We start from the raw sequence: 19,409 nt of genomic DNA on the forward strand, positions 1-19,409 counted from the left end.
ACTGCTGGAGCTATGCCAATAGCCTAGGGGCAATACCATCACCAAAAGCATTAAAGCCATGTTAATTTCAGGCTCCTGAAATAAAAGAAAGGCTAACCCAGTGGCTAGGATGGGGGCCTAGCAGTTGGAAGACCAGGGGGTTGATTCCCTGCCCTGCCACAGACTTCCTGTGTGACCTTAGGCATGTCACTTAGTCTCTCCGTGCCTCCAGTCCCCAGGGATAATAACACGGGGAGGTATTAAGATAAATGCATGAGTGTGCGTGAGGTGCTGAGAGACGCTGGTGCGGGGGGCAGACAGCTGGGAAGAGGCGAGCGACGCTTACCCAGACGCTGTGCCCACGAGAGAGGCTGTGATTTCTCCAGCTTCCTGGCAGGCGTCGCGCACACCGGAGCGTGTAGAACGCTCGTACAGCTGGTTCCTCAGAGCCCGTGAACTCCGACAGCTTCACAACACAGCGACAGCGGGGCCTGTCCCTAAAGGCAGATGGATGGGCCTGATCCTGAGCCGCACGGCCCTCGCCCCCTTCAATTCCCATTCGCTTCCTGCAGAGGCCCAGCACTGGTCAGGATTGGGCCCCCAGCAGCGAGCATGGTACGAAAGGGAGAATAGCCGGGCCAGTACTTTTCCAGGCCCCCTTTGCTGTTATTAGGGATATTTATCGCTTGGCATGGCCCCTTCTCTCCAACCTGCTGCCGGCATCGGCCCCGGGGTCACACGCTGAGGTTGGTATCTCGCCGTCTGTAGCCACAGAGATGACTGAGGTCTCAGACACGGTAGGGACGTGTCTCCCTCCGGAGGAGTGGGAAGATGGTTGAGAATTAACAGGCTCAGCAAGCAAAGGCAGGCGAGCCAAGCCATAGGGGAGTGGGCTCGTGGCCAGTAAGGGATCACGGGTACTTTTCCTGCACCCATCACCGTGGTATCTGGGCACCTCACAGTCTTCAATGCCTTTATCCTCAGACACCCCTGCGAGTTATCCCCATTGTACAAATGGGAAGTGAGGAACAGAGAGTCTAAGCCACCCAGAATCTGTGTGTCCCCCCACCCACCTCGTGACACCTTTGAGGAATTAATGCAATTTCTGTTAAAAGACAGTCGTGAAACTTCATACGTCATCCTAGCAAAGCAAAACAGGCCTGTGGAATCCATATCCTCACTTCTCCTATAACTCAGCCATAAACCACGCCAGCTCGTGGGCACATGCTGAACGGGACAGGTCCATCGTGAAACAGCAAGCGTGGAGACCATGGTTGGTCAGGAAAGTCCACAGGTACCACATACTGACTGGAGTGATTTCATGTCTGTTACAGGTGATTTTCAATTTACCGCTGGGTAACTGTTTTGGCAAATGCTGATTCTTTAAAGGCAACCACTGAAATGGCTCGACCCGGCGCCCAGTGAAATCGGTGGGCGTGATAGTGTCACCCGCATAGGAGAATCGACACAGACACACACACACAACCCTGGGGCCGGGGTTCTGTGGCTGGTGCGAATGCAGGCAGTCAGACAAAATGATCAGCGTGTCGCCTGACCTTAAACCCCACCCCCCTGTCGGGGCGGCCGCAAACGGCGAGCAAAGGATCCCCTTCTCCCCTCTGCGGCCACGGAGGCTGCAGGTGAGAAGGGGAGGCTGGCAGATTTCCCAGTCAGAGCAGCCATGGAAGGGAAACAAGCCGAGCGCTAAGCCTACCTCTTGCAGAGAGCTTCTTGGTGTTGATAATCTTGGCTGCGTACTCATGGCCGGTGCAGAGTTTGACGCAGCGTCGCACGACCGAGAAAGCCCCCCTAGAAAGAGGAAAAGAGAGAGAGAGAAAACTAACTTCCCGAACTCTGCACCTGGAGAGCTCAGCAGCAGCCCACCGGGCCGGTTGGGAGAGGCCCTTAGGCTGCTGATTATCTCATTGGCTTAATTTCAGTGTAACCAGCCCACAGACACGGAGACACCTGGCGCCAGCTCCGACGTGGCACCATGATGGGAAGGTTTGCTGCCGGAGGATCTAAGGCTGCAGCAGGGCCAGGAGCCAGGGAAGAAAGGCCTGCAGGTTTCGCAGGGCACGTTTGGGGGGTATTCCCACTATACGGGGGTGACCCAGGGACCGCTTGATGTTCAGTGCCAAGGGCTCCCTCCATACAGGGTCTGAGGGGGCGGAGCCTCTCCCAGCACAGGGGGCGGAGCCTCTTCCATTGAGAGGGAGGAGCCAGTCCACAATGCATTGCAAAAAAATGAACATTAGCATATCACCCCCAAACACCCTTCAGTCCTGGTCCCAAGCCAAGGCCACCAGCGCCCCATAATGCAGCTGGGCAGGACTCACCCCCCACCCCGCCACACACACACTTCCTCCCACACACCCCAGCAGCCCCCCTGCTGCTGCGCTCTTTGCTGTACAACACACCAGATACCGGCGGGGCCGGCCCCAAAGAGCAGACAGGCATGGGGGCCGAGGGGCAGCCGGCACCGTGCAGCCCTCAGACAGGAAGGCAAGAGCTTGGAGCTCCGGGTTTTAGCATCTGGGGTAAAAATTTTCTAAAGCAACCTAAGTGGTTGAGACACCCTCCGCCCTGTTTTCAAAAGTGACTTGGGGCCAGACTGCCCAAGGCACTGAGGTGCCCGAAGGCACAGGAGAGCGCTTAGTAGGATGTTCAGAGGCATCTAAGCAGGGCAGGCACCCTGTCTCCCATGGGATTTAGGCACCTAACCTGCTTAGGCACTTTTGTATCTCACTAGGTGCCTTTCTGTGTCTTTGACGACCAGGGCCGGTAGCACTCAGCTGCCTCTGCCTCCCGGACAGCCAGCGGGAATGGGGCTCACAAGGGCAGGTCCACACGGCCATGAAAAACCCAGCGCCGGCCCTGGCCAGCTGACTCGAGGGGCCGTTTAATTGCAGTGTAGACGGTCAGGGACCCTTCCCCCTTGCAGGGTCCTAGAGCCCACCCTGCAATGAGGCAGCCCCTTGGCCCACGTCAGGTGGCCCAGGTCGGCCGTGGGCATTTAGCTGCCGCAGAGACGGACCCTAAACATCATTTCTGAAAGTGAGACTTAGGCTCCTGGGTCCCGTCATTGCTTTGAAAACGACTCCTGAAAATGTGATCCATGGTGTAAAAACCTGAAGCCGTCTTAGGCCCCGCGAGACTCACTCCTGCCGGGGGATTCCATTCCGAGGGCCGTTCCCTTTTCCTTTCGCTCCACTTCCAAAACTCTTTTAAACCCGGTTTCCCTCCCCAGCTACGATTCCCCCAGCAGGAAACAGCCTCTCCCTGAATACGGGGGAAACCAGGTGCGGGGAGACCCCTCTGGCCCGGCCCGTCTCCCGCTGCCTGGCTGGGATTTTGTCAGCTCCCCAGCCGCGCATCTGGAGACGCCCCCCGCTCAAAAGGATAAAGGACAAAAGATGCTGAAATTCCAAATGTGCTAACGCCGGGATTGTTCTGAATCGGGAAAAGCGGCTTCCATGGATGGGGGCGGTGTTTACGGGTTAAAGCCGAGTTATCAGCATGCACAGGTGGGCAGCGCAGGCCCGGTGCAGCCAAAGAGGGTCTAGAACATGCTGCCAGAAAGTGGCAGCGGGCGGACTGGCTCCCGGGAAAGCAGGCAGCTAGCCAGCATTGCTACACAGACTGCAGCCTGTCTGAGGCTCTCTGAAAGCCAGCGCGGATCACCGCAGAGCTAAGCATTGAGCGTTCCCCAGGTGCACAAGGGGAAAGCGTTGGTGTCCCTAGCTCCTGGATTTCTCTCTCTGCATTGTGATCAGCTGGGAGGTCTCCTTAAGACAAGCCAGTGGCTCTGGGTGGGCATTAAAGACCTCGGCGCCCCGGCTGAATTCTCCCCTTTGCCACAGTCATTGCTGGGCAGCCGGCTGCTGTCCTCCACCCCAGAGGTGGCCGCATCGCCAGGAGGTAACTTGCACGAGGGAAGCACCACTAATAAATCAATCCCGGCTCCAAACAGCAAGTGCTGTTGACCTCAGGCTGCCACAGCCCGGCGAGGGTAGTCGAGCCGGCCCACACGTCCAGCGCCAGCCCTGATCCTGCCATGGAAAAGGGCGGCTGCCTCCCCTCCTGCCCAGGAGATCCTCACCAACAGTCTTGGACACCTCGAGCGTCGACACCCCCTGGGAGTTTTTTTATTTATGCTTCCGCCCCCAAGCCACTACCTCAATTCCTGTGCAAAAAGAAAAGGAGGACGCGTGGCACCTTAGAGACTAACCAATTTATTTGAGCATAAGCTTTTGTGAGCTACAGCTCACTTCATCGGATGCATTCTGTGGAAAGTGTAGAAGATCTTTTTATACACACAAAGCATGAAAAAATACCTCCTCCCACCCCACTCTCCTGCTGCTAATAGCTTATCTAAAGTGATCACTCTCCTTACAATGTGTATGATAATCAAATTGGGCCATTTCCAGCACAAATCCAGGTTTTCTCCCCCCCCCCGTCCCCACCCCCAACTTGATTATCATACACATTGTAAGGAGAGTGATCACTTTAGATAAGCTATTACCAGCAGGAGAGTGGGGTGGGGGGAGAGAAAACCTTTTGTAGTGGTAAACACCCATTTTTTCATGCTTTGTGTGTATAAAAAGATCTTCTACACTTTCCACAGAATGCATCCGATGAAGTGAGCTGTAGCTCACGAAAGCCTATGCTCAAATAAATTGGTTAGTCTCTAAGGTGCCACGAGTCCTCCTTTTCTTTTTGCGAATACAGGCTAACACGGCTGTTACTCTAATTCCTGTGCAGAGCCTCTACCGACAGCGCCCTTCAAACCACGGCCCTTTCTCCCAGGAGAGATCTTGCCTTTCCGCGGTCCCGTCTCCCCTCTCCTCTGCTAGTCTTCTCCCTCTGCCACTTCCTTCCCCTGCTTTTTAACCCCCCCTCCCAGCTGATGGGACAATCACCTCCTTAGCCAGCCAGCCTACACTCTGATTAGGAAATTAAGTACTCTCCATTCCTCCCTCAAGCTTTCTCTAGGGGAAACTAATCAGAGCTTAAGTGACCGGAGTGCTGGGACAGCTGTTAGCTCTCACTCTGTCACACTCCACATCATCTTGCCCAACCCAGCTGCTCCCCAGAGACTGCCACTTCTTCAGGAGCTGCTGCTCCCCAGAAGGATGAGCTTCATCATCAGAGATTCGGGAGTGCCTGGCTGGGGGAACAAGGGCTGGGGCAGGACCACGCTTCACACCTAGCAGGGCTAAGCTGTGCCCGAGGGGGGCAGAACACAGACTTGGGACCTGTCTGTAGCTGTGAGCCCAGGCCCCCTGCCGCTGGCCCCACAATGTACCTCCAGCCCGCCCAGGTGTATAACACCCGCCTGCAGAGCCGGGCGGCCGATGGCTTTTCCGGGTTTGCTGGAAGTTCTGAGAAAAAAAATCAACCCGAAAACCAGAGTTGCCAGAATTTCCAGCGACCAGCAAAAAAAATCAATAATAATAATTTCCGTTCGGACAGAACGTTTTGTTCCAATTTCGAGCGCTCTTTGCCCCATTGTTTGAAAACTAAAACGAAAGGCCATTTCCCGGCAAAAAGTCATTTCCAATGGAACCGATCACCCCGCCCTCCCCAGCGGTCTTGGCCCAGTTTAGATCGGCCCTGGGCAGAGAGCCGTGGGGAGGGCGGGGTGATAGTTTTCAACTGAAATTTCTGCAGCTGCTGTCTGGGCAGGAAAGCGAAGGGCACCCAGGGTTCCTGGGGCCCAGGGAATGGAGACAGACCGCCCCCTCCATGCTCCTTGCCACCCTGATACGCATCTAGCTCTCCCGGCTGGGGGATGGAATGACTAGCCGGGGGCTCAGAGCCACAGAGTGAAGCCAGGCACCCCGTTCTCCCTGCGGGCACCCATTACATGCCCTCCCTTTCCTCCTTATTTATTGTCTGGATCGCAGCAGTGCCAAGAGCACCTGGCATGGGCCAGGACCCCTCTGTGCTAGGCGCTGCACGAACAGCGACTGCAGAGAGAACTCCCAGCAGAAACCAATCTCAGCAAATCTGGGCACCTTCTGCAGGGGGGAGCATGAGAGTCGGAGCCCCCCTCGCCAAGTCTCTTCTGGGCCCACATCTCAGTTACTTCCCCCTGAGTCTCCCCTACAGGGAGCGACCCCTCAAGGACCAGGGGCCCTAGTTGCCAAGCAGAGACACAGCCCCCCCGCACACACACACAGCCGAGGGGAAGCCAGGCCGCGTTACGGGAGGCCCCTTGGAGCAATTCCTGCCACACACGGCACGGGATCCCCGCACGAGGCTTTCAGCCTGGGAGCATTTCTAATGATCTCTGCCCCCGGCTCCTCCTTTCTTTGCAGCGCTGGGCAGAAAGGCTCTGGCCGGACCTGGCATTGGCACGTTCTGCTCGCAGAGCCGGCAAGTGCGGATGGGCAAAGGCCACGCTGCTCTGCTCAGACGCCTTCAAACGAGGGAGGCGCACCGGCAGCTGGAGGAGCCGTCGAACCGCAGCCAACAGAAAGGCAACCTGCAGAGAGCAGGCCCCGCAGGAAGGCTCCAGGGCCTCCCCCGGGACAAGCAGGGGGGCAGACAAAGCAGATCGGATCACCTAACGGAGGTGGGGCTGGGGGGATTCCCAGAGGGGGATGTGGCAGCTGGCCCAGATCCGGACACACCAGGACAGCAGCAGCTAGGCCCAGCCAGGGGCCGCAAGGAGCGGCTTACTCCCCCGGCCCTGTATTTCCCGCCCCCGGGTCCCCGTTCCCCAAACCATGTGCAGGGTGGGCTATTTTTGACCCTGCTCAGTGAGGTTTTCTGCTCCAAACTTCTGGACTTAGGAGCCACCAAGGGGTTGGCTGGAAGAGAAGAACAGCCCGAGAAAGGCCATCGGCCCATTTCCTGAGGCCCTGACCTCGGGGAAGTCACCTGGGCAAAGCAACCCTCCGGAGCACGGGACAAGCAGGCTCTGGACTGTGGGAGCCCTTGGGAGTTCAGCTGCCCCCTTCGGGCAGGGCTGGGTCTTTGCTTTGTGTTTGTAGAGCACCTGCCACACCAGGGCCCTGGTCCCACCCATCTGGCTCCGAGGTGCTACAAACACATGACCCCCATCACAGGAGGGTCTGAGCACCTGGCAAGGGATTTGTCCCCTGGAGCAAGGCATCAAACATCTCCATCGTACAGGTGGAGAACTGATGGCCAGAGACAGCCACCCAAGGTCACACAGGAAATCTGTAGCAGAGCAGGGATAGGATTGTGCTCTAACCACTGAGCAATCCTTCCTCAAGGGCTTCCTCCTACCAGTGCTGGGCACATGGCTCCTTGGGGTCTGAGAGAGGAGAGAGGACATAAGAACGGCCATACTGGGTCAGACCAGAGGTCCATCTAGCCCAGTGTCCTGTCTTCCGACAGTGGCCAGAGGCCATGGCCAGGGCCAGGTGCCCCAGAGGGAATGAACAGAACAGGGAATCATCAACTGATCCATCCCCTGTTGCCCATTTCCAGCTTCTGGCAAACAGAGGCTCGGGACACCATCCCTGCCCATCCTGGCTAATAGCCATTGATGGACCTATCCACCCTGAATTTACCCAGTTCTTTTTTGAACTCTGTTATAGTCTTGGCCTTCACAACATCCTCTGGCAAGGAGTTCCACAGGTTGACTGTGCATTGTGTGAAAAAATACGTCCTTTTGTTTGTTTCAAATCTGCTGCATATTAATTTCATTGGGTGACCTTTAGTTCTTGTGTTATGAGAAGGAATAAATCACACTTCCTTATATACTATCTCCACACCAGTCACTATTTTATAGACCTCAGTCATATCCCCCCTTAGTCGTCTCTTTTCCAAGCTGAAAAGTCCCAATCTTGTTAATCTCTCCTCATACGGAAGCCGTTCCATCCCCCTAATCATTTTTGTTGCTCTTTTCTGAACCTTTTCCAAGTCCAATATATCTTTTTTGAGATGGATCTCCCAGATCTGCACGCAGTATTCCAGATGTGGGCGTACCCTGGATTTATACAAAGGCCATATGATATTTTCTGTCTTATTCTCTATCCTTCTCTTAATGATTCCCAGAATTCTGTTAGGGAAGATATCTGCTAGGGGCCTGGTCGGTTCCCCAGGGGCTCAGACTAGGCCAGAACGGACCTCTAAAGAAGCAAGACACTTCAGTACCATGGAGAGAACACGCTCAGGTTCCATCTGTACCTGGCAGAACAAGCTGCCCCGGTTTCATGGCACGAGCCCAAAGGATGCCAGCAGCTGTGTCCCTAGTTGTCTGAACTGTTTGGAGTTAACAGGGGGATTATGGCAGCGTCTAAATGCACCAGTATCAAGGCTCGGGGCCCCTCTATGCCAGGTGGTTCACATGCCCCCCTGGCACCGCCTTCAGTAACTCTTCTTCCTCCCACCCCGGCAGGTGTCTGCAGACTCCCCTTAGCCATCACTTCGCCGAGCCTTCCCGGGAAGTTCCCCCCTCCAGCCTCTCTGTGTCTCGATGGTAAGCAGGCACCCAGGACCAGATGCTGTGTCTCAGGGACAGTCGCATCAGAGCTACCTCAGATTGCCTCCTCCCTGCTCTGTGACCTGATCCTTCCTGGTACAGAGCCCCAAACTGGGCTGGCCCAGCTGTGCTGCCTGGTTTGCTGTGCCCGCCGGAGGCCTTGTCTGCACCACACATCGGGCCCCATAACTACCCCAGGCCGCAGCTCCACTGGCAGAAGCTGTAGTGTGGATGAGGCTGGGTCTAAGACAACACAGAGGTGAAACGCCGGAGTCCTGTCTACACTACAGCAGGCACCAGGGCAGCTGCGCCCGTTGGCAATTCCCGGCCCTGATATTGCTGGGGCAGTTGTAGCCTACGTGTCCCCAGTGTTACTGCCTCTTCCACGGTGGAAAGGGCCAGTTTAAGTGTCTAATCAGCGTTTGCTGATCATGGTGCCCAGATCTGCAGCCGGAGAACCAACAGGAGACACGGCCCCCGCTTGGCAGATGGCATCAGTGACTTTCCTGAATCCGGTTAGACGTGCAGACCCCAGCTCCTACTTCATCCACCTCCCAAACCTTCCAACCAGGTTCTCCTTCCCAGGGGGATAATCTGCCCCCACCCAGCCTCTGATCTGTGTGCCCAGCTCAGCGTTCAGACCAGCCCACCCCCATCTCTACTGATCCCAGCCCCAGCCCCTTCCTGTGCCCAGGGGAGTGGTCCAGTCCCAGCGTGCGAGGAAGGGACAGGGACTGACCAGAGCCCATCTCAGGCTGCTCCAGCGGGTGAAATCCCCGGACACGGCCCTGACTAGCAATCAACGACAGGAATGGCCGACGTGCCACGGAGCATTTAACCCCCAGAGCAGGGCTCCCACGCCCCAAAGCCTGGTTCAGCACCCAGCATTTCAGGTGGAGAAGGGCCTAACCCAGGAGCTCTTGCTTCTGGCCTGTCAGCAAGACACAGCATCCTGCATGGACTGACCAGCGAGACTGTCCCTTGTACAGTAAGGGAGAGGCCCCAGCGCCATCCCATATTAAAGCATAGAAACCGCCACCCACCCAGAAATGAGGTCTTTATCAGAGCCCCTCCTGTCTACCAGGCTGCTCCTCTGGCCCCCATCCCGGCAGCGCACTGCAAGAGATGGATCATCACCCCCCCAGGTGGCGGGGCAGGGCTGTTAATCCCATTGGAGTCAGGGGAGACCCAAGGCCCAGCGAAGAAGGCCCAGGCTTACGAAGGTTTCCAGGCACTTTTACGCTCAGCGTTGCAACACCTAATGGGTTTAGGAGCTGAGATCTCATTCCCCAAAGGGGTTCAGGCACCTGAATGCCTTCAGAGCTCTGGGCCTCAGTGATTAGCCCACAGCCCTCAGGGAATCAGTCTGGGGCCGAGTGGGGAATTGAACCAAGTGCCAAACTAGTGCCTTAGCCACTGGGCCACCCTTCCTCTCTGCCCTCACCACCCCGCAGCACCAGTGCCCAGAAGCAGACCCCAGGTTTGCTCCCCCTAATCCTGCAGCCCCCTCCACATAAGGAATCCCCCCAAAAGCTGGTCCCCCCCCACCATAAACTTGAAGCAACAATGCTGAGACCAGCAATCTCCCAGGGCACATTACTGCCTCGGTGAGTTACAGGAGCACCTATGCCGGCCAGTCACAGAGCAGGGCCCGCATTGTGCTAGGCACTGTACAAACTCGGAACAGACAGACACTCCCCACCCGGGAGAGCCGATAAGCAAGACAAGAGGCAATAGGTGCATACAGAGGGGAGAGCACAGGACGGGTCAGCATGATGGCCTCCAGCCCTGTGACAGAGACCTGGTGTCAGGGAGTGGGGAGATCTGGCATCCCCATCCCTTCAACCAGAGTTCAAAGCAGAGGCTCGGCTGGGAATAAGGGGCTCTGCTCTGCGCAAGTCCCCCTGCCCCTGAGGCCCATGCAGGGCGACCCCTCTGAACACCCTCCCCAGGCAAGGCAGGCTTGGGGTGTCCCCCAGCAGTTCTCCAGCATCCGCACATCTGCTCCCACAAATCCAAAAGCCCAGACCAGCTCGGAAAGGCCCCTCAAACAGGAAGCACAGCCCAGGCCTGCCAGGTGACCTGCTCGCCCCCTTCTGCCGTTCTAATTGCCCTTCCCCGCTGGCACCCGGGCCCCACCCGCTGCAAAAATGGCATCAGCTCTCCCAGAGACCCAGCCCCGGGAGAAGCTCACCCCCGGCTCTCAGTGGGCTGGGCTGGTGCCTGGGGAGAGCTCAGAACCAGCCCAGTCAGCGCTCCCATTGGGACCGACAACAGCAAACTGGGGAGGGCAGCAAGCCGTGGGTCAGAGGCCCCAGCATGGGCACCCTGGAGAGAACAGGGGGAAGAGGGAACCGCACAGCGTCCCTGGTGCCTCTGATCTGGGCCAGCAGCAGCTAAAGCCAGGACTCCTGGGTTCTTCCCCAGCTCTGCCACCCGGTAGGTCTGACCTTGCCCATGCCCTGCCCCTCTGTAAAGGGGAGGGGGGCGGGTAATGAAACCCACCTCGCTGAGGAGAGGCTGCGGACGCTGTGCTAACGCCAAGGAAGGGGCAGGCTGAGGATGGAAAGCGCTGGGGCAGGATCATGGCTGACAAGCCTGGCAATGGGCAGGGGGCAGGGGAGGGCACCGCCTCCTCCTGGAGAGAGTCCGCGAGGTCAAAGTAGCCTCCCTGTGTGTCATAGTCCCCGTACTGCTAACAGCTAGGGGAGATTCCCAGGTGGGCGGAGCCACACGCCTTAGAAACCCCGGCAAGCGGAGGCAGGAGCCCGGGTTCGCCGGCGCAGTCTGTTGCCGTGGAAACGCCGGGCGCCCCGGATTGAGGATTGCTGCAGGGGGGCGAGGAAGCGAGCGCGGGCGGGCAGCACCGGGCAGGGGCACAGGGGGGCAGGGGCCGGGAGTCCCCCCGGGGGGGGCCCTGCCCAGCCCCCAGAGCCGGCTGCAATCTAGGAACCGCCCCCGCCGCGCTGCTCGCGGGCCCGGAGGGTCTCCGCAGAGCCTGAGCCCTCCCCGTCCACCCAGAACCGAGCCTGTCCCGGGGCGGGGGGGCCAGGCCCGTCTCCTCGCCTGGCATGTCGGGGGCAGGGGACCCGCACGCTCCGCTCCCCCGCCGAGCGAGATGCTGGGGCACGGAGCGGGCTGGCAGAGCCAGCAGGGAGGCCGGCGGGGGGAGCGCCAGCTCCCAGCTGGCCCCCCCGGGGCCCGGTTTGTTCTGCCCCGCGGGCGGCCCGCAGAGGGAAGGGGCTGGGGGCCTCGAACTCGCAGCCCCCGCTGCTCCTGGCCCCGCAGAACGGCGAGCGCCGGGGCGGGGGAGTTTCCATCCCGCTGTCTAATCCCTGCCCCCTGCAGCCCCGAGACCGGGCTTCAACCGCGGCTCCTCGCCGCCTTCCCACCGCGCACCGCTGCGCTGCCCGCCGCCTTCGCTCCCCAGCTCCGTGCCCCAGCGGGGCTCGGGCCCCGCGGGGCTGCAGCGGGGCATAACCCAGCCAGGCAGCGCCACGTCCACACGAGCCCGCCCGCGCTCCGGGCCAGCTGGGGCCCCGCGCACCCCGCAGGAGGGCCAGGCTGTAACCCCCTCGCTGCGCTCATCCCGCCGTGCGTCCGCCGGGATCCCCCATCTCCCCCCATCTATCTCCCCCCCAGCCGGACAGCAGCACCCCCGCCCCGGGGCCGACACAGCCTGGGGCCCTCGGGCTCCAGGGGAGCTGCAGGGTCGCCCCGATGGATGCGGCCCGAACCCCGGGCTACGGCCCCCCCTAGACGCACCGCCCGGCGTGGCCTATAACCCCCCCGCTTCCCGGCACTGCAGGGCCGGATGACCCCCCCAGGGCCAGTTTCTCCCCCCCCCAGAACAGCAGATCCCCCCCATGTTTGTAACCCCCCCCATGAGAGCTGTCATCCCCGGAGGCGCTGTCCAGCCCGGCACCCCGAACCCTTCTGCTCACACCCCCGCCGCGGCTGCTGCTTCTGGGCCGGTTGCCTTGTGTCTCCCGGTCCAGCCGGCTAACGAGCCTTCCGCCGAACGGGCAAGAGGGCAAGAGCCAGCGGCTCAGGGCAACGCAACCACGGCCGAGCCTTGACCCCCCCTTCCCGAAACCCGGAGCCGAGCGGCCGCCTGGGGCGAGCTCGGCGATGCCCGGTGTCCCGGCGGGGAGCCGGCGCAGAGAGAGGACGGGCAGTGGCAAAGGGAGGGTGGGTGGAGCCGGCAGGGCCCCGCATGAGAGGGAGGACGGCAGCTCCCCGCAGCTCCGACCGGCACCGCAGCCCAGGGGTGGGATAAGAAGGGCAGGGTGAGCTGGCAGAGGCCGCCAGCTTCTGAACAGGTGCCAGGGCCTAGAGGGTTTGGGGCTAGTCAGGGCAGCCCCACGCTGCCCACTGGTCTGGCCCCAGAGGCACTGGGGCCAGGCCAGATCAGCCATGGGGCCCCACTCCTGTCTCAGACACTGGCACCCTGTAGCCGCCAGTTCTGGGGAAAGCCTGCCCATGGGGACATTCCCCCTAGAGCCTGGTTCCCGCGCTGAGGCCAGGCGGGGGTGTTAGATGAGGCCCCCTTCTTTTATACCTAGCTGCTAAGGCCTGTAACTGAGAACCGTCTGTTTCCCTGTCCAGATAACTATCCAGTCCTCTTGCGAACCTCATTGAGCTCCGGACCTCGGTCAGATCTTGTGGCAGTGAGTTCCACCGGCTAATTACCCGATGTGCAATAATTGTCTTTCCTGGTTTCAGGCAGCTGCCACTCACCGGCCCCTTGTCCTTGTATGATGATGAAGGGTAAACATCGGCGCTCCTGCTCTATCTGAGACCCCTGTGTCTTGCGCCTGAGTCATTCACTGGTTGTTCCACCGGTCTTCCCCCCAAGGTAGCAGATAGAGCACTGGAATGGGCCTTGGGAGACGTGGGTTCTATTCCCAGCTTTGCCACTGGCCTGCTGGGCGGTCATGGGCAAGTCACTCTGTGCCTCAGTTTCCCCATCTGTCAAATGATCCTGACCAGCCCCCTCCCCCGGGAAGCACTGTAAGAGCTACTGAGGAAAAGTGCTGGATAAGAGCTAGGGATCATTATTAGTTGGGTTGTCACAGTGTCCTCTTTGGAGTCTCCCCCATGGAAGTCTCTACCCGGGCTCGCTGCTCTCCGACCCCCCGGGAGTTCTGCCATACCTGCGCTGACCTTGCATGACCCCCACTCTACCCGGCCTTGCCTGGCACCTGCTCCCCGCATTGACTTGACAGGCGAAGGGGACCCTCTCACGCCTGGGTTGCTGGGGCGAGGAGTCAGCCGTGGCCACAAGGCCCTGCAGCTGGGGGCAGCCCCCTCTACGCTAGGACAGGCCGCGTGGCCTAGTGCCTAGAGCAGCTCAACGGGGGGGGTGGGTCCAGATTATGCCACCGGCCTACTAGGTGAGTCCCTCGCCTGCTCTGGGCCTCAGTCTCCCCATTTTGAACTCCACTGGGGGGGAGGGAGATGGAAGAGCCAGGCCCTTCGTTGCTTCTTAGGGGGGCCAGTCCCGCAAACGCCCCTCGCCAGCCCAGCTGCTGCTGTTCACCTCCTTGGCCCCGTTCCTTCCCCAGCCCGAGCCTCCCCGGAGCGTGGGCCGGGGGGCAGACAGGCAGGGCCTGCACCCCAGGAGCCAGGCCACTGCCCCAGCCTGGGCCCGGCCTGAGCTTCCCGGGGAACCCAGCAGCCCCGGTTCCAGCCTCTCCCGGATGGATCCTGGAAGCCACCCGCTGTTTACTCCGCGATTGCCACACACCGCAGCCGAGGTGGGCTACTGTGTATTGGCCGAGCTGCCTCGGGGCAGGGACCTATGTGCCGCACTATAGCCTGGCCCCCACCCGCCAGAGGGCCTTTGTGCAAAAGCGACCCTCCCAGGCCCCCAAGGGATCAAAGCCTGGCGCCCCCGAAGGACAGGCTAGCAGGGGGCCTGCTGCAGGAGCCAAGAGGGCAGCCCACACCCCTGGCACGGGTCCATCTGCGCAGGACTTAGGAGCCTCACCAAGACAGTCCGGGAGCGCAAGAGCAGGCCACACGTAGCCAGGGGCAGGGAGCCGGGTCACCTCTACGGGCAGGCTGGGCCCAGACCACGCAGATACCCCCCGTTGCACTGGGCTCCGAGCAGACTGGCAGCCACGGTTGATCCGCTGAGATATTTCGAACACACCCATCACCCTGGTATCTGAGCTCCACCACGGTTCCGGAGCAGCCCCACTTCGGCACCCGCGGGGCAGCTGCTGAGTCCCGGCAGAGGGGGCTTAGTCCTCAGGCCTGGACACGCCCAGTGTGCCAAAGTGAGAATTTGCTGCAGTATTTTTATGAGCCTGGCGTGCCTCAGTTTCCCCAGGCATTGGGTGGCTGCCCGGTGCGGGGAAGGAGGGTTCCATTTGCTCTCGGGGAAGACGAAGGGACATCAGTGCAGGTGGGGCTCTGAGTGAGAGGGAGACGAAGTTCACTGCAGGTCGCTCTGGGCTACCCTTGACCCTTCCTTTCTCCAGGCCAAGCTCGGGCCGTCCTGCGCCGCCTTCCCGGGGACCCACCAAGGCCGGGCGCGGGGGCCGCCTCCCGGCAGAGCGTCCCCGGCTCCGTGCGACTGGCCGTGGCGCGAAGCAGGAGCCCCCCGGGGCTCAGGCTCCGGCGGCTGCGAGGCCCAGCGCGCCCCTCCCCGGGGATCTGACCCAGCCAAGGGGTTCCTCCGGGAGGCTGCTCCGAAGCCGGGGGCGTAGCCAGGCATCCCGCCGACGGAGCGGAGGGAGCCTGGCCGACAAGCCCGCCAGCCCGCTCCGGAGCAGCCCTGCGGTGCCCGGCTCCTCTGGGGGGCGGGCTCCTGGCCGGCATTTCCAAGGCCCCCGATCTGGGTTACGGCACCCACGCCGAATTCACGCCTCTCCAGGTGCAAACCCAGCGGCCGGGGCTGCAGCAGGAAGGGGGGGTCCCCCTCTATACAGCTCCGGCAAAGACCCACCCACACCCCCTCAGCACCCTCACTTCCGGACGCCTCACGCCCTGCACCCCTCCAGGGCACGTTCAACATCGGGGCCCGCCCCTGACTACGCCTCTGAGCACCCCACAATCCTGAGCCTGTTTCTCCAGCTCCGGAGGGACGGGCCGAGCGGCTGTCCCCAGTGAACACATGGGAACGGAGGCCCCCAGAGACGGGGTGACTCCACAGACGCCTATGACCGAGCCCCCGGCCCCTCTCTCTGTAGCGAAGAGGGGACAATCTCTCTCCACACCTCTGGGCAGAGCCCACCTGGCATCTCGTGTTGGTTTCCGGGCACCCGACTAATACGGAGCATATTCTCCGAGCGCCTAGAAGCGCCAGTCAGGGCCCGACCCTGTTGTGTCAGGCGCTGGACAGACACGGAACCAAACGAGTCCCCACCCCAAAGCGCCGGCGGTCCAAGTAGCAGATGTAGAAAAACCGGCAGGGGCTCCCAGCCGGGCAAGGCAGGCGGCTGGGAGCTGGGGTAGAAGGAAAGACGGAGAGAGCTAAATCCATGCGGCGAGGGAGGGGGCAGCGGGACGCCGCAAAGGCCCTGTCTGTCTGCAGGTCTTTGGGAAGTGGGGGGTTGAGGCAGGTCCTTATGGGGTTGCCAGACTTGCATTAAAGATGGAGCCAGTTTGCCAGGAATGGAACATTTTCAGGGGTTGTGAAACGCCAGGGCCAAGATTATCCCAGCTGGGGGGGGGGGCGCTCAGCTGGGGCACCCCAAATTCACTGCTCAGCTTGAGACACCCCCAAAGGTCCTGAGTCTGGGCTAGCGCCAAGCACCGCCTCACGGCAACCCAGGCCGCTTTAAGGGGTCTCAGCCTGGAGACGCCCCCAAAAGCCAGTGACTTCCGACAGCCACGGAGCTAACAGGTGGGGGGGGGGCATTCCAGGAGACGCTCCCAGCAGCCGGACCTCGCGGGGGGCAGCTGGGGTGGGGAAAGCCCCCTTACTAGGCGGCACTGCGGCCGGGTCCCAGCGTGGGCGTGCAGATGGCAGGGTGCCCACCTCGCGCGCTCTCCCGGTGGCACAAGGGCAGACCCCAGCAGGGAACATGGGTCGGCCACACACGGCAGCCCTAGCCCCTGCTCACTGGAGGGGCAGCTATGCCAGCCCCCAGCCGGGCACGGGCGACCTCTAGGCACGTGTGTGTGTGTGTGTGGGGTGCTGAGCCAACCCGCCAGGGCAGCTCCTCCCCATGCCCAGCACCCATGGGCTGCCCGCTCTGTGGCACCGCTACTCCGGAGCCCTGGGCGCAGGGTATTTCCCCGCTGATCCTCCCGGGGCGGGGGGGGGCCTCCAGCTCCCCTCCCCCTCCTCCAGCGCTAGCACATGGCGCTGAATGCAAAGAGGGGTGATTGCTGCCAGCCTGGGGCAGGGTGCCAGAGTGGGTGGAGCCTTCCCCAGCCCAGGGGCATCACCTAGAGCGCCCCCCCCAGCCAAAAAATCAGCGGCGGAGGGGGGGAGCGTGTTTCTAAATGCAACTAATGACCGAGGAGCAAGAGCAGGCTGGGGAGGGCCGGTCCCCGGGGCTGCGCCGGGCCAGGCAGACAAACCACTGCAGTGGGGGCGAGGGGGCTGGGTGAGCCCCGCAGAACCGGCTGCAGGAGCCTATAAATACGCGGCGAACCCAAGCCGGAGAGGGGGTGGGGAGGATCCAGCGCCGCAGGGGAGCCGAGGGCGGAGGGGCGGTCTAGGGTTTCTGGCACAAGGGACTCGCTGAAGGGCTAGTGCCATTCTCCAGATGGTTCCCATTCCTCCTGCATAATGCGTCATGGCTGCGAGCTCCGGCCGGCAAGCGAGCCCCCAGCCCCCCCGCCCTGCTGCCACCCGCGGCCGGGCGAGGGCTGCCCACTGCCCAGCCCCGGCACATGGCAAGTCGCAGGATTCCCAAAGGGGGGGGGGGCAGCTGGCAACCAGAGCAGCCTGGGCCAGGCTCCCCCCCCCCCCCCCACACACACACTAGGGAACCCCCAGCACGGTGGCACCCCAGAGCCAGCAGCCACCTTCCAGCCACCCCCGCGGGGCTTCCCTCCCCCAGCCCGTGCGCCCAGGGCGCAATGGAGAGCGCACCCCCTGCCCCTCACCCGTGCCGGGCGCGGGGGGGGGGGCGCAGTACCCCCGGCTCCTCCCATCAGGCCCTGTAACGGGGGGAGGGGAATGACCCCCAGATCCCCCCCCGAGGGGCGCAGGCTCCCCCCGCCCCGCAGCCAGTGCGCCCCGGCCCCGGGGCGCGCCGCTGGTTCCAGACGCGGCTCCTTACTTGCCAATTTCCTCGTACAGCTGGTACTCGTCGGTGAAGCGGGTGCAGGTCACGGTGGTTGCCATCGCGGCTGCCGCTTCGCTCCGCAATGAGCTGGGCTCCGGCTCCGCCTGGCAGCGGGGGAGGGAGGGGCTGGCAGGGGCGGGGGCAGGAGCCACCCAGCCCGCTGCGCTCCGAGGCTCCCTGCGAGCGGCGATTCCTCCCCCCCCCACTCCCACCACACATGCACCCCGCCGCCGGCCCCCCCCCGCCCCGGAGCAAGGACCAGCCCCTCGGGGACCCCCGCAGCCAGGGGAGGGGTACGGCCAGCCCAGCGACCCCTGCACCCAGGGTATGGGGTGGTGTCAGGCCCCACAGTGCACCCCCAGTGGAGGGAGCAGTGCCAGCCCCCACATCGTTAGGGTCCCCCCACCAGAAGCCAAGGAGCGTCCCCATACACAGAGAGCCCCCACTTAGAACCAGCCCCTCCCCATAGAGCACCCCCCCCCAAGGGTCCCCAGACCTCCTCCCCACTCCCACCCCAGGGAGCCAGAGCCCCTCCCCTGAGACGGAAAGGGGCACAGACCCCTTGGTGCTTGGGACCTGGGGTCTACTTGGAGGGGAGGTTGGGGGAGATGGGGAATGTGCTCTGGTTTTGGCTTGACCAGTCTCTGTTTCTTATTGTGGCCAGCCAGGCAAAAATACAGGCCATGCCCCAGACAGGGCATCTGCCGAGGGCCAGGATCTCTGCTAAGGAGGTGACACCTTGGTTCTGCCCTAGGCCCCTCCCTTCTGCATCAGCCCCTCGCCCCCAGGTCCAGAGGTCATGGGGCTGGGCCATAAAAGGCCATTAAAGCGCAATATAGCACCGCTGCCCGGTCTGAGAGAGGGGGGCACACAGGGCCCATCACCCTGCACCCCCACGTGCCAGCCTGTTGCACCTAGACCCAGGGGGCGGTGGAGCCGGGGGCCGCACGGCTGTAAGGGTAATTCAGGACCACCATCCAGGTTCTCATAGGCCCTTTCCATCTGCAAGGGGAGGTGGGGGTTCACTGGTCATGGTGGAACTCCGGGCGCTGGACCCTCTACACAGTGCCTGAGACAGGGCTGGCCCAGGGCCTGGTCCCTGCCTGTGGAGCAAACTCCCCCTCCACCAACCCAAACAGTGCTGCCAGACCCACCCGGAGCCTCCCCACTCCTAGACACCCACCCCAGAGCCTCCCCCCCCCATGCCCAGAGGCCCCCACTTCTGCTCCAAGTGCCCAGTGCATTCCCTTGACCTTGCCTCCTCCAACAGAAATACGCACCAAAATGCACATTTAAATAAAACAAACAATCCGACCCCAACAAGCCACTCCCCCGCCACGTCCCTCTCCCCCCGCAAACACCCCCACTGATGTGTCCTCAAGCAAGACTGAGAGGTGCTCAGATCCTACAGTAACGAGAGTGGGAGAAGAGCCCCTGTGCCAGCAGCCGAGCTATCCCTCGAGATCGGTTTGGGAATCATTCACTCTTCGGGGCTGCTCAGCAAGGGCACAGGGCAAGGGCTCAGCAAGGGCACACTTCTGCCCGTGGGCCCCAGATGTATGTGCTGACTAGCCCTGAGTGGCCAGGCCCTGTAGTCCCAGTTGTTCCCAGGCTCTGGCCAGGGGGTTGCACCATCCCAGTTGTGAAAGGGGCAGAGGCATCCTCATGGCCGCCACACTGAACCGGGTTAGAGCCAACGATCTGCCCTGGGTTGAGAC

General features: G+C 61.7%; 1 protein-coding gene across 7 annotated transcripts in view; it reads right to left on the bottom strand.

Annotated features, from left to right (window-relative positions):
• The window catches only part of CAMK2B (calcium/calmodulin dependent protein kinase II beta), a 147,740-nt gene extending 129,926 nt beyond the window's left edge, over positions 1 to 17,814 (bottom strand). For all 7 annotated transcript variants that reach the window (XM_074940232.1, XM_074940228.1, XM_074940231.1 and 4 more), the window contains exons 1-2: positions 17,686 to 17,814; positions 1,694 to 1,788 (exon numbers count right to left, since the gene is read on the bottom strand). In XM_074940232.1, the coding sequence (XP_074796333.1) occupies positions 1,694 to 1,788; positions 17,686 to 17,750 (160 nt within the window). In that variant the 5' untranslated portion in view covers positions 17,751 to 17,814. The remainder of the gene's footprint in view (positions 1 to 1,693; positions 1,789 to 17,685) is intronic.
• Between the last annotated feature and the right edge of the window lie 1,595 nt (positions 17,815 to 19,409).

The sequence above is a fragment of the Natator depressus genome, chromosome 26 (assembly GCF_965152275.1).
Source record: "Natator depressus isolate rNatDep1 chromosome 26, rNatDep2.hap1, whole genome shotgun sequence".
Classification (NCBI taxonomy): Eukaryota; Metazoa; Chordata; order Testudines; family Cheloniidae; genus Natator; species Natator depressus.